Source organism: Hyaena hyaena, unplaced genomic scaffold (assembly GCF_003009895.1).
Source record: "Hyaena hyaena isolate Hyena2069 unplaced genomic scaffold, ASM300989v1 scaffold_160, whole genome shotgun sequence".
In the NCBI taxonomy this organism is placed as follows: Eukaryota; Metazoa; Chordata; class Mammalia; order Carnivora; family Hyaenidae; genus Hyaena; species Hyaena hyaena.
In genome coordinates this window covers 2,811,783-2,827,063 of record NW_024080793.1, presented here as the reverse complement: position 1 = coordinate 2,827,063, position 15,281 = coordinate 2,811,783, and the positions used below count along the sequence as shown (strand labels likewise).

The following is a 15,281-nucleotide window of genomic DNA, read 5'->3' as shown; positions in this document are numbered from 1 at the left end:
AAAAACTAGTTATAACAATAATATTCAAATACACTTAGAGTCTCCATAAAAAATACCATTAAAACACTCTTGAAACAACAGAACACTTGTATTTCTTGTAGGAAAGAAGTTATATGAATGCCCAATAAGCACTTTAAAAAGATACTCAACATCATTAGTCATGAGGGAAATACAAATTAAAACTATAGTAAGATACCATTACACATATTACATTGGTTAAAATGTAAAAGATTAACCAAGTCTTGTCAAGGATGTTAAGCAGCTGGAATTCTCATACACTGCTGGTGGGAATGTAAAATGGTATATTGCCACTTTGAAGAACATTTGACAGTGTTTTAAAGTTAAACATACCAGGGCGCCTGGGTGGCTTAGTCGGTTAAGCGTCCGACTTTCGCTTAGGTCATGATCTCGCAGTTCGTGGGTTCGAGCCCCGCGTCGGGCTCTGTGCTGACTGCCAGCTCAGAGCCTGGAGCCTGTTTCAGTCTGTGACTCCCTCTCTCTCTGACCCTCCCCTGCTCACGCTGTCTGTCTCTCTCTCTCCTAAAAATAAAAATAATTTAAAAAAAATAAAAAATAAATAAAATAAAATAAAGTTAAACATACCAATCCATAAAACCGAAGCGATTTCAGTTCTAAGTGTTTACCTAAGAGAAACAAAAATCTGTTTCCACAAAATCTTAAACACAGATGTTCACAGCAATACTGTTTGATAGCCAAAAACTGGAAATAACTCTAAAGTCTATCAACAGGTGACTAGATAAACAAATTACAGAATATCCCCAATGGAATACTATTTGGCTATTTAAAAAATGAACTAGGGGTACCTGGGTGGCTCAGTCGGTTAGGCGTTCGACTTTAGCTCAGGTCATGATCTCGCAGTTCATGGGTTAGGGTCCCATGTCGGGCTCTGTGCTGACAGCTCAGAGCTTGGAGCCAGCTTCAGATTCTGTGTCGTCTCCTGTCTCTGCCCCTTCCTGCTCATATTCTCATTCTCATTCATTCTCTTTCTCTCTCTCCCTCCCTCTCCCCCTCCCTTCTTTCTCTCTCTCTCTCTCTCAAAAATAAACATTAGGGGTGCCTGGGTGTCTCAATCTATTAAGCAGCCAACTCTGGCTCAGGTCATGTTCTTACAGTTCACATGTTCAAGCTCCACCTCAGTCTCTATACTGACAGCTCAGAGCCTGGAGCCTAATTCAGATTCTCTGTCTCCCTCTCTGTGCCCCTTCCTTGCTCATAATCAATTTCTCTCTCTCTCTCTCTCTCTCTCTCTCTCTCTCTCTCTCTCTCCGGATTCTGTGTCCCCTTTTCTCTGCCCCCTTCCCACTCATTCTCTCTCTGTCTCTCAAAAGTAAATAAACATTTAAAAAAAATAATATTAGCTCTTGCAAGATATGTGTGTACCATCTAAACACATAGAATAAAGTTCATAAAGGTCATTAGTTTAGTACTGAGTTCTGCTTCTTCTTTGGAGGTATCACTTAAGTTCCTTTTGGTATTTTATGAAAGTTTTCCTAAATAAAGAGTTCCTTGCCCTCAAGAGGGGCAAGCAGCAGGGGAGTTAATTAATAACAATAACAACTTACCCAAGGGGCGCTTGGGTGACTCAGTCAGTTGAGCATCCAACTCTCTTGATTTCTGCTCAGGTCATGATCCAAAGGTCATGGGATCAAGCCCCACATCAGGCTCTGCACTGAGTATGGAGCCTGCTTAGGATTCTCTCTTTCTCTCTGTCTGCCCCTTTCCCCTGCTCACACTCTGTCTTTAAAAAAAAAAAAAAAAAAAAAAAAAATTAAGAAAAATAACTCAATAGAACTAAACGTAGAATTTGGAAGAGGCCCATTCCATCTCTAGTTAGATGACACATGTTCTGTTTCTTAATAGGAATCAACCCTCAAAAGCGTATTGAGTGCCTTATGGAATTTGTCAGCACACTGCACTGAGAATAAAGCTGATATATGTGCTGTAGATGGTGCGCTTGCATTTCTGGTTGGCACTCTCACTTACCGAAGCCAGACAAATACTTTAGCCATTATTGAAAGTGGAGGTGGGATATTACGGAACGTGTCCAGCTTGATAGCTACAAATGAGGACCACAGGTAAGTAAATAGTTTTCTATTACTGTTAAATGAATTAGTATAGAATTCTTGCCCTTAAAAAGACTTAGGTGTAAGCAGTGTTTTGTTTAATTGTTCAAGTTCTAAGCCATATTACATTTATTACAGTGAAAAAATAACTTTTAATTCCTGACTTGTTAGTATATTTATTCTAATAAAAGTTTATAGTATCACAAAGATGTGTACAAGTAAATAAAAGACCATTGAAAGGTATAACCCATATATAAGGGGGGAAAGTTGCAAATACTATAAAGAACAAAACCTATGGGTATGATCCAGAGAACACAGTAGTTCATGTTTCACTAATGGTGTCTTAATGTCAGTAATGATAATATCATTTAGCCAACAGCCATTTATCTAACTAGGGCTATGAAGCCTAAGAAAGCATCTGATATACAAGGCACACATTTTCAGAACATGGGCTCTGTATCTGGTCAACAAAAATATTGATATCTTTCACAGCATATTTATTTATTATCCAGTATTGCTTCTCATTTTCAGAAAGCCCATGAGGTGCTTTTAGTAACAGAACTTGTAAAGAATTTGAACATCTTCTCTTTAGGTTCTTGATGCACAGACTAACAAGCCTCATAGTCCTTTCTGCTATTTAAAAAAGACCTCTTAAATTCAGTAAGCACTTAGCTATCTGCTGGACTGCTGAGAAAGCTGTCATGTTAAAGCTCACTGCACACCCTTGCCAATCAATTTTAAAGCCCTCTAAAGTTGAACATGCTGTCATTAAACTTCAGTTTACCATGCATTAAACAAGCTATAGCTCTTTCAAGTCCCAAAGTTCATTATGCTAACTCTCAACCTTTGTTTTAAAGTTAGTTTTAAATTCTCAAAACCTTTCATTAGAAATAACTACGCATACAGTTTGACAGCACATTTGTAGGAGCAGTGGCAGTATCACAGACTCAATCCAGGGACATAGAGGTTATTCTAAAATGTCAGTTTGCTGGTCTGGGAGCTTACAGTGTGCTTCCTGACTACATAAAGATCTATCAATTGATTGTTCCACATCTTCCACGTGTTATTAGTTGACATTGTGGCACTCATCCTTAGATTAAGTTACCACAAAGTCCCTGTTTAGCATAAGATTTCATGATACATTTATTGGGGAACTCTATAACCATATAAATAAAGCAAATGTATCTGCTCAGGCAAAAACTTTAAAAACTATTGGGTCAGAATACGAAATGCAGAATATATTAAAATTAACACTTCTTTTAGTGTGACAATAACTATTTTTTTTTTTACAAATAGTTTATTGTCAAGTTGGTTTCCATATAACACCCAGTGCTCATCCCCACAATTGCCCTCCTCCATGCCCATCACCCTCCCCCACCCCTCACACCCCTCAGTCCTTAGTTTGTTCTCAGCATTCAAGAGTCTTTCGTGGTTTGCCACTCTCCCTCTCCCCCGCTATTTCACCCCTTCTTCTCCCCCACGGTCCTCCGTTAAGTTCCTCCTAATCCACCTATACGTGCAAACATACGGTATTTGTCCTTATCTGCCTAACTTATTTCGCTAAGCATAACACCTTCAAGTTCCATCCATGTTGCTACACATGGCCAGATTTCATTGTTTCTCACTGCCATGTAGTATTCCATTGTATAGATAAACCACATCTTCTTGATCCATTCGTCCGTTGATGGACACTTAGGCTCTTTCCATGTTTTGGCTGACAATAAGTATTTTTAAACAGTACACATTAAATGAACTAGAAGCAAAAGGAGATGTGAAATGCTTGAAATTTGTAGAATAATTTGATGCAGTTTTATTGTGCCTCTTAATCAGTTAGTAGTTATCTTTAGATTTAAATTTGTTTTCTAACCTTTTATTTGTTGCTATAATCAGATTTTTTCCTTAATTTTGGGATCTCTTATTTTTATTTCAGGCAAATCTTAAGAGAGAACAACTGCTTGCAAACCTTATTACAACACTTGAAATCTCACAGTTTGACAATAGTCAGTAATGCATGTGGAACCTTGTGGAATCTCTCAGCAAGAAATCCTAAAGACCAGGAAGCATTATGGGACATGGGGGCAGTCAGCATGCTCAAGAACCTCATTCATTCAAAGCACAAAATGATTGCTATGGGAAGTGCTGCAGCTTTAAGGAATCTCATGGCAAATCGACCTGCAAAATATAAGGATGCCAATATTATGTCTCCTGGTTCAAGCTTGCCATCTCTTCATGTCAGGAAACAAAAAGCCCTGGAAGCAGAATTAGATGCTCAGCATTTATCAGAAACTTTTGACAATATTGACAATTTAAGTCCCAAGGCATCTCATCGTAGTAAGCAACGACACAAGCCAAATCTCTATGGTGACTATGTTTTCGACACCAATCGACATGAAGATAATAGATCAGACAATTTTAATACTGGAAACATGACTGTCCTTTCACCATATTTAAATACTGCAGTGTTGCCCAGCTCCTCTTCATCAAGAGGAAGTTTAGACAGTTCTCGTTCTGAAAAAGATAGAAGTTTGGAGAGAGAACGAGGAATTAACCTAGGCAACTACCACCCAGCAACAGAAAATCCAGGCACTTCTTCAAAGCGAGGTTTGCAGATTTCCACCACTGCAGCCCAGATTGCCAAAGTCATGGAAGAAGTATCAGCCATTCACACCTCCCAGGAAGACCGAAGTTCCGGGTCTACCAGCGAGTTACATTGTGGGACAGATGAGAGGAATGCACTAAGAAGAAGCTCTACTGCCCACACACATGCAAACACTTACAACTTCACTAAGTCAGAAAATTCAAATAGGACATGTCCTATGCCTTATGCCAAATTGGAATATAAGAGATCTTCCAATGATAGTTTAAATAGTGTCAGTAGTAGTGATGGTTATGGTAAAAGAGGTCAGATGAAGCCTTCCATTGAATCCTATTCTGAAGATGATGAAAGTAAATTTTGTAGCTATGGTCAATATCCAGCTGACCTAGCCCATAAAATACATAGCGCAAATCATATGGATGATAATGATGGAGAACTAGATACACCAATAAATTATAGTCTTAAATATTCAGATGAGCAGTTGAACTCTGGAAGGCAAAGCCCTTCACAGAATGAAAGATGGGCAAGACCCAAACATATAATAGAAGATGAAATAAAACAGAGTGAGCAAAGACAATCAAGAAGTCAAAGCACAACTTACCCCGTATATCCTGAGAGCACTGATGATAAACATCTCAAGTTTCAGCCACATTTTGGACAGCAGGAATGTGTTTCCCCATATCGGTCAAGAGGAGCCAATGGTTCAGAAACAAATCGAGTAAGTTCTAATCATGGAATTAATCAAAATGTAAACCAGTCTTTGTGTCAAGAAGATGACTATGAAGATGATAAGCCAACCAACTATAGTGAACGTTACTCTGAGGAAGAGCAGCATGAGGAAGAAGAAAGACCAACAAACTATAGCATAAAATATAATGAAGAAAAACATCATGTGGATCAGCCTATCGATTATAGTTTAAAATATGCCACAGACATTCCTGCCTCACAGAAACCACCATTTTCATTCTCAAAGAGTTCATCTGGACAAAGCGCTAAAACTGAACACATCTCTTCAAGCAATGAGAATACATCCACACCTTCATCTCATGCCAAGAGGCAGAATCAGCACCATCCAAGTTCAGCACAAAGCAGAAATGGTCAGACCCCAAAAGCCACCTCCTGCAAAGTTCCCTCTATCAACCAAGAAACAATACAGACCTACTGTGTAGAGGATACCCCTATATGTTTTTCACGTTGCAGTTCATTATCGTCTTTGTCGTCAGCTGAAGATGAAATAGGATGTGATCAGACAACACAGGAAACAGAACCTGCTAACACTCTACAAATAGCAGAAATAAAAGAAAACAGTGGGACTAGATCAACAGAAGATTCTGTGAGTGAAGTTCCAACAGTGTCACAGCACATTAGAACCAAATCCAGCAGACTTCAGGCTTCTGGTTTATCTGCAGAATCGACCAGGCACAAAGCTGTGGAATTTTCTTCAGGGGCCAAGTCTCCATCAAAAAGCGGCGCTCAGACACCTAAAAGTCCACCGGAGCACTACGTTCAGGAGACTCCACTCATGTTCAGCAGATGCACTTCTGTCAGTTCACTCGATAGTTTTGAAAGCCGTTCTATTGCCAGCTCCGTTCAGAGTGAACCCTGTAGTGGAATGGTAAGTGGCATTATAAGCCCCAGTGACCTTCCAGATAGCCCTGGACAAACCATGCCACCAAGCAGAAGTAAAACCCCTCCTCCTCCTCCTCAGACAGTTCAAACTAAGCGAGAGGTACCTAAAAACAAAGCCCCTACTACGGAAAAGAGAGAGAGTGGGCCAAAGCAAGCTGCTGTAAATGCTGCAGTACAGAGAGTCCAGGTGCTTCCAGATGCTGATACTCTCTTACATTTCGCCACAGAAAGTACTCCAGATGGATTTTCTTGTTCATCTAGCTTGAGTGCTCTGAGCCTCGATGAGCCATTTATACAGAAAGATGTGGAATTAAGAATAATGCCTCCAGTTCAAGAAAATGACAATGGGAATGAAACCGAATCTGAACAGCCTGAAGAAGCAAATGAAAACCAGGTAAAAGAACCAGAAAAACCTACTGATTCTGAAAAAGATCTGTTAGATGACTCAGATGATGATGATATTGAAATACTAGAAGAATGTATTATTTCTGCCATGCCAACAAAATCTTCACACAAAGCCAAAAAACCAGCCCAGACTGCTTCAAAATTACCTCCACCTGTGGCAAGGAAACCAAGTCAACTTCCTGTGTACAAACTTCTTCCATCACAAAACAGGTTACAGGCACAAAAACATGTTAGTTTTACACCAGGAGATGATATGCCACGGGTGTATTGTGTAGAAGGGACACCTATAAACTTTTCTACAGCTACATCTTTAAGTGATCTAACAATAGAATCTCCTCCAAATGAGTTAGCTGCTGGAGATGGGGTTAGAGCAGGGGCACAGTCTAGTGAATTTGAAAAACGAGATACCATTCCTACAGAAGGCAGAAGTACAGATGAGGCTCAAAGAGTAAAAACCCCATCTGCAACTGTATCTGAACTGGATGACAATAAAACAGAAGAGGGTGATATTCTTGCAGAATGCATTAACTCTGCTATGCCCAAAGGAAAAAGTCACAAGCCTTTCCGTGTGAAGAAGATAATGGACCAAGTCCAACAAGCATCTATGTCTTCATCTGGAACTAACAAAAACCAGTTAGATGGTAAGAAAAAGAAACCTACTTCACCAGTAAAACCTATACCACAAAATGCTGAATATAGGACACGTGTAAGAAAAAATACAGACTCAAAAAATAATTTAAATGCTGAAAGAACTTTCTCAGACAACAAAGATTCAAAGAAACAGAACTTGAAAAATAATTCCAAGGACTTCAATGATAAGCTACCAAATAATGAAGATCGAGTCAGAGGAAGTTTTACTTTTGATTCACCTCATCATTACACGCCTATTGAAGGAACTCCATACTGTTTTTCACGAAATGATTCTTTAAGTTCTCTAGATTTTGATGATGATGATGTTGACCTCTCTAGAGAAAAGGCTGAATTAAGAAAGGGGAAAGAAAATAAAGAATCAGAAGCTAAAGTTACCAGCCACACAGAACTAACCTCTAACCAACAATCAGCTAATAAAACACAAGCTGTTACAAAACATCCAGTAAATCGAGGTCAGTCTAAAACCATGCTGCAAAAGCAGTCCGCTTTTCCACAGTCATCCAAAGACATACCGGACAGGGGGGCAGCAACTGATGAGAAATTACAAAATTTTGCTATTGAGAATACTCCAGTGTGCTTTTCTCGAAACTCCTCTTTAAGTTCTCTTAGTGACATTGATCATGAAAACAACAATAACAAAGAAAATGAACCTGTCAAAGAGACAGATCCCCCTAACTCACAAGGAGAATCAAGTAAACCTCAGGCATCAGGTTATGCTCCTAAATCATTTCATGTTGAAGATACCCCTGTTTGTTTCTCACGAAACAGTTCTCTCAGTTCTCTTAGTATTGATTCTGAAGATGACCTGTTGCAGGAATGTATAAGTTCTGCAATGCCAAAAAAGAAAAAGCCTTCAAGACTCAAGGGTGATAATGAAAAGCATGGTCCCAGAAATATGAGTGGCATATTGGCAGAAGATTTGACCCTAGATTTGAAAGATATACAAAGACCAGATTCAGAACATGGTTTATCCCCAGATTCAGAAAATTTCGATTGGAAAGCTATTCAGGAAGGTGCAAATTCCATAGTAAGTAGTTTACATCAAGCTGCCGCTGCTGCATGTTTATCTAGACAGGCTTCATCTGACTCAGATTCCATCCTTTCACTGAAATCAGGAATCTCTCTGGGATCACCATTTCATCTGACACCGGATCAAGAGGAAAAACCCTTTACAAGTAATAAGGGCCCACGAATTCTAAAACCTGGGGAGAAGAGTACATTGGAAACTAAAAAGATAGAATCTGAAAATAAAGGAATCAAAGGAGGAAAAAAAGTTTATAAAAGTTTAATTACTGGAAAAGTTCGATCTAATTCAGAAGTTTCAAGCCAAATGAAACAGCCTCTTCAAACAAACATGCCTTCAATCTCTCGAGGCAGGACAATGATTCATATTCCAGGAGTTCGAAATAGCTCTTCAAGTACAAGTCCGGTTTCTAAAAAAGGTCCACCCCTTAAAACTCCAGCCTCCAAAAGCCCTAGTGAAGGTCAGCCGGCCACCACTTCTCCTAGAGGAACCAAGCCATCAGTGAAGTCAGAATTAAGCCCTGTTACCAGGCAGACATCCCAACCAGCTGGGGCAAATAAAGGGCCTTCTAGATCAGGATCTAGAGATTCCACCCCTTCAAGACCTGCCCAACAACCATTAAGTAGACCTATGCAGTCTCCAGGGCGGAACTCAATTTCTCCTGGTCGAAATGGAATAAGTCCTCCTAATAAATTATCCCAGTTGCCAAGGACTTCATCCCCTAGTACGGCTTCAACTAAGTCCTCAGGTTCTGGAAAGATGTCATACACATCTCCAGGCAGACAGATGAGCCAGCAGAACCTCACCAAACAAACAGGTTTATCCAAGAATGGCAGTAGTATCCCAAGAAGTGAGTCTGCCTCAAAAGGACTAAATCAGATGAACAATGGGAATGGATCCAATAAAAAAGTAGAACTTTCTAGAATGTCCTCAACTAAATCAAGTGGAAGTGAATCTGATAGGTCAGAGAGACCCGTATTAGTACGCCAGTCAACTTTCATCAAAGAAGCTCCAAGCCCAACCCTAAGGAGAAAATTGGAGGAATCTGCTTCATTTGAATCTCTTTCTCCATCTTCTAGACCAGATTCTCCCACTAGGTCCCAGGCACAGACTCCGGTTTTAAGTCCTTCCCTTCCTGATATGTCTCTGTCTACACATTCATCTGTTCAGTCTGGTGGATGGCGAAAACTCCCACCTAATCTCAGTCCCACCATAGAGTATAACGATGGGAGACCAGCAAAGCGTCATGATATAGCACGCTCCCATTCTGAAAGTCCTTCTAGACTTCCAATTAATAGGTCGGGAACCTGGAAACGTGAGCACAGCAAACATTCATCATCCCTTCCACGAGTAAGCACTTGGAGAAGAACTGGAAGTTCATCCTCAATTCTTTCTGCTTCATCAGAATCCAGTGAAAAAGCAAAAAGTGAAGATGAAAAGCATGTAAACTCTATTTCAGGAAGCAAACAAACTAAAGAAAACCAAGTATCCACAAAAGGAACATGGAGAAAAATAAAAGAAAATGAGATTTCTCCCACAAATAGTACCTCTCAGACCACTTCCTCAGGTGCTGCAAATGGTGCTGAATCAAAGACTCTGATTTATCAAATGGCACCTGCTGTTTCTAAAACCGAGGATGTTTGGGTGAGAATTGAGGACTGTCCCATCAACAACCCTAGATCCGGAAGATCCCCAACAGGAAATACTCCCCCTGTGATTGACACTGTTTCAGAAAAGGGAAATCCGAACGCTAAAGATTCAAAAGATAATCAGGGAAAACAAAATGTGGGTAATGGCAGTGCTCCCATACGCACCATGGGTTTGGAAAACCGCCTGAACTCCTTTATTCAGGTAGATGCCCCAGACCAAAAAGGAACTGAGGCAAAACCGGGACAAAGTAATCCTGTCCCTGTATCAGAGACTAATGAAAGTTCCATAGCTGAGCGTACCCCATTCAGTTCTAGCAGCTCAAGCAAGCACAGTTCACCTAGTGGGACTGTTGCTGCCAGAGTGACTCCTTTTAACTACAATCCAAGCCCTAGGAAAAGCAGCGCAGATAGCACTTCAGCCCGGCCATCTCAGATCCCGACACCAGTGAACAACAACACGAAGAAACGAGATTCAAAAACTGACAGCACAGAATCCAGTGGAACTCAAAGTCCTAAGCGCCATTCTGGGTCTTACCTTGTGACATCTGTTTAAAAGAGCTAGAATGATGAAACTAAGAAAATTATGTGTTAATTACAACTGCTATGTAGAAATCTTGTTTCAAATGAAACTTTAAAAGACTAAAAAATTTTGTAAATAGGTTTGATTGTTAGAGAGTTTCTGTTCTGGAAGCCATATTTGATAGTATACTTTGTCTTCACTGGTCATATTTGGGGAGGCACTCTTGATAGTTAGAAAATGGTAAAGCCAAGTATATTTGTACAGTATGTTTTACATGTATTTAAGTAGCATCCCATCCCATCATCCTTTAATTATTGCTTGTCTTAAAATAACACTACAGATAGAGGATATGATATATTGCTGTTCTCAATCATTTCTAGATTATAAACTGACTAAACTTACATCAGGGAGAAATTGGTATTTATGCAAAAAACCATTCTGTTTTAGTCCTTGTGAGTCCATCTAACATCATAATTAATCATGTGGCTGTGAAATTCACAGTAATATGGTTCCCGATGAACAAGTTTACCCAGCCTGCTTTGCTTTACTGCATGAGTGAAACTGATGGTTCAATTTCAGAAGTAATGATTAACAGTTCTGTGGTCACATTATGTGCATATAGATAGCTACGGTGTAACAATTTACACTATTTTGTGCTCAAAACAAAGAACAAAAACAAAAAATCTGTGTAACTGTAAAACATTGAATGAAGCTATTTTACCTGAACTAGATTTTATCTGAAAGTAGGTAGAATTTTGCTATGCTGTAACTTGTTGTATATTCTGGTATTTGAGGTGAGATGGCTGCTCTTTTATTAATGAGACATGAATCGTGTCTCAACAGAAACTAAATGAACATTTCAGAATAAATTATTGCTGTATGTAAACTGTTACTGAAATTGGTATTTGTTTGAAGGGTCTTATTTCACGTTTGTATTAATAATTGTTAAAAAGGCCTCTTTTAAAAGCTTATATAAATTTTTTCTTCAAATTCTATGCATTAAGAGTAAAATTCCTCTTACTGTAATAAAAACAATTGAAGCTAACTGTTGGCATTTAACCATTCCATGTATTGGCACTTAACCATTCCTGAAACTTATTTTTCTTATATGAGATTAGCTTAGCACTCCTGATGGTTAACATTTTTTCTTACTCCACTGAGGTTGATTTAAAACAGATTCCTGTAATAGCAATGTGAACTGTGTAGCACAGGGCTGGATGTTGAACATAATAGGCCAACATAGAGTATTTCTTTTCTCTTAATAGTCCCTATACTTGAAAAATTAATTGGTTATTCTTAGGTATAAGTAGTCTCTTCCACGCCTGTCTTGGAATGTGACTGTCTTGTCCCTTCATCTACACTCTGTTGCTACTGGGTCTGGAATGAACACCTTTTATCGCCCTATATGTTGGGGCAGAATTCCAGCAGCTGATTGTAATCAGCATTTTGCCATGCTCAGAAAATGCGAATCACATGGAACTTCAAAGGTAGATGTAATACCACTATGATATTCAGAAGACAATTTAAGAACCTCTGCCTCTTAAGGAAAACTTTGTTTCTGGTGGGTAGAGTTGTGGGGTACATGTTCAAGTGCCCCCTTCTGCACAGAGCAGGGAGATCCTCTTTCATGAAGGAAGATTAATACACAGATTAACATATTTTATCTTCCCAGAATTTGTCCTGAATGATCAGAGGGTGAAAATGATAAATGCTCACATACTGAATAAATGAAAATTGACTTTTAATGATAAAATTCATGCGCTCTGCCTTTGGGGAAGAGAAAAGATATTTAGGTACAGTGGGGACACTGGGAAAAGTGGTTGAGAAGGAGTAAGCACATCTGCTTGATGCCCTCAAAATCACCTGTGGTTCTCTACCCCTTACCTGTGTTTATCAATGCTAGTAAGTCCTCCAAAGCCCATACTCTTTCTCCACTATACTGCTTTGCAAACACTTCAATTTACTGATCTTTGGAATATATCTACATTTAAATTTTTGTCATTTTATCTAAATGAATCTACCATTTGTGAATAATAATAATAGTTAATGTATTTCTCAAAGGCTGCCTTCTCCTACAGGGATACGCGCATATAGGTCCTATTTCCTTCCTCTTTTTGTCCTGGTTTTCTATTTTTCTGAACTACTCCATGCCCGTTTTTATGAGCACTTCAGGTACTTTTATGGAAAGAGATGGGATGTAAGTTGATTATAATAAAATTGCCTTTTTCAAGGAAGAAAAATTTTAAAAAACATTATCAGTGCTGGATATGAAAAAAGGATGCCTTCCACCTGCCAGAAAACTCAGGAATTAACTGTAAACAACACCTACTGTAAGAAGGTCCCGACAGTCAGTCGACATTGCCCCTGGAGGAAAAAGTTGCTGTATGAGACTCGTCAGTTAGAACAGCTCTGAATTAGCAAAGGGGCAACCTTCAGTTCTTCTTTAAGAAGTTTGCATGGTGCCGCCATAACTGATAGCAGGCCAGAGAGTCCCAGTGTATGTATGCTTGTTGAAAATGGTAACTGAGCCCAGTGTGGAGAATGAGTTAAGAGTTGTGATACCTGTTGAGAGAAGCAGGGGGCAGTGCCCCATCATAAACAACTCCCCAAGGCACTGGTTTTCAAACTGGACTGCATCTGAGTCACCAGAAATGCTTAAGATGTAGCTGGGCCCAAAGCACACCCGAAGTTGCTCATTCTGAGTAGGCCCCAAGAATTTGGGATTCTAAGAAGGGCTCAGTTGTTGCTTGATGCTGCTGGTCTGGGAACCACACTTTGAGATCGACTGATCTAAGTTACAGTGAAGCTCCTTGAGTGCTTGCCTTCAGTTCTAGCTACTCCTCTCAACTGGAGCTTTTAATCTGACAAAGTATTCCAACAAATAAACTTTCTCCTGCTTTAGGCATGAATGCTGACCTATAAAATCTGATATAGCCTATCCATCTCCATTCCCAATAGTAGACAAATTTAGCAGACATGAATTAATTCCAAAGACCATGACTATTTCTGAGAGATTGGCTTATGTTCCCTTTGGAACAAAGTTATTGAAAAGGCAAATTTCAGCAAATACCTCGTTTGGAGTGATTAACACTGTGGGAGTGATTAACAACCAATTAACTGTGCCAAATTGCTACTTGGGAATAAATTTTCCAAGTTACCTGGGTACTAAACGGAATGTTAGTAAGAGGGGAATAATGAAATGAAGGATAAGCCCAAAATAAACAAGTAGCACTGAAAGTCAAAAAAATTTTTTCCTGTAAAATATGGATTTTGTTACCACAACTTTAAGGGGAAGGATGAGGTTTTTGCTGATGATGGGAGCCAGCTACACTATATCGCAATTCATGTTATCATGTAGTGTTTTTGTATCTAAAATAGGAAAAGAAGAGAATGCCAGAAATGCAGAAAGTTGCCAAGAGCTAAAGAATATTTGAGTAGTCAGATTATTAAAATTTACCAAATAATTTTTCAAAATATCTGAAATAGAGTATATAAAGTACTTTTTAACTTCTAATTCCCTCATAGTATGCTGACTTTAAAATACTACTTTGTAGTGTTAAAAACTATGGACTTTAACTCCTGTGAAGACCAGGTCACTTTTCCTGCCATTCTCCTAACTCTGTTCTGTGGTCTATTAAACTGTATTCTGCTTTTTGTTAGACCATTGATGCTTCTTTCAACCTGTATGTTCTACATGTATTATATTGTTCTTGGTGCTAAATACACTTTCTTTCCTCATATTCAGGATAATTCTTTCTCTACATTTGTGACTATTCACTTATTTTCTTAAGTTCTGTGATTGTTACTTTTTTTAATTAAAAAAATACTCAACATAGTATATACTAGTGAAGGTGACCATTGAATATAAAGCAGCATTAGTGAAAGGTAACTATTGAGAATGATGCTAAGCATTACCTACACCACCTTTTGGAATCTAAGCATTTCACTCACGCCGCCCCCCCCCCCAGTTGGTCACTGAGTCATGTACCCAGCCTATGTACCCTGACCATGGCTGTTTGTATCAGAGGATCAGAGGTGGATACTTGCCCTAGGAGAGACTCATCATCAACTAGCTAGTGACCAAAGACTTGCCTGGCTTAAAGGGAAAGGAAAAAAAGCCAATCACAAGAAATTTCTGGTTGGTGATTGAGTGCTGGAACTGAAAGACCTTAAAGCATTAGGCTGAGTTAACTTGAAAATAATAAAAAACCACATTTAGACATACCTTAGGTTTTTTGTTTTTTTTTTTAATTTCAAAGATAGAGGAAACTTTCTAAAGACATCTGTGAGGAGAAAGGAACAGACTGCCTACAAAAAAAAAAAGTAAAGAAAAATTAGATTGATATCATATTTCTCTGCAATGTTAAATGCCAAAAAAGAAAATCAAAACCATGGAATAATATATGCAGTATTTGGAAGAGGATGGAAATATTATCTAAGGATTTTGAAACCAGCCAAATTAACATTTAATTTATATCTGAAATACTTGTGTCACTTAGGATTCTTACGGCTGTTAACAAGACCTCTAAAAGATAAGACATTCATTTAAAGAATACTAGGTAGCTCACAGGATCTTCATGAGGGCCAGAAAATCATTCTCAGAAGCCACACAGTAGAAAAGATACCCAACTATCTGTGAGACTGCTTAGTAAAGATCCACGTACTTCCCCTAAATGCCAGAACCATCTGACATCATCCTCACTGTAAATCAAGATTACATGTG

The 15,281-nt window shown here is 38.9% G+C and overlaps 1 protein-coding gene across 5 annotated transcripts in view; it reads left to right on the top strand.

Moving 5' to 3' along the window:
- APC (APC regulator of WNT signaling pathway) overlaps nucleotides 1-14,295 on the top strand; it is a 145,299-nt gene extending 131,004 nt beyond the window's left edge. For all 5 annotated transcript variants that reach the window (XM_039239720.1, XM_039239722.1, XM_039239724.1 and 2 more), the window contains 2 exons: nucleotides 1,882-2,096; nucleotides 4,015-14,295. In XM_039239720.1, the coding sequence (XP_039095651.1) occupies nucleotides 1,882-2,096; nucleotides 4,015-10,591 (6,792 nt within the window). In that variant the 3' untranslated portion in view covers nucleotides 10,592-14,295. The remainder of the gene's footprint in view (nucleotides 1-1,881; nucleotides 2,097-4,014) is intronic.
- The last annotated feature ends 986 nt before the right edge of the window (nucleotides 14,296-15,281 follow it).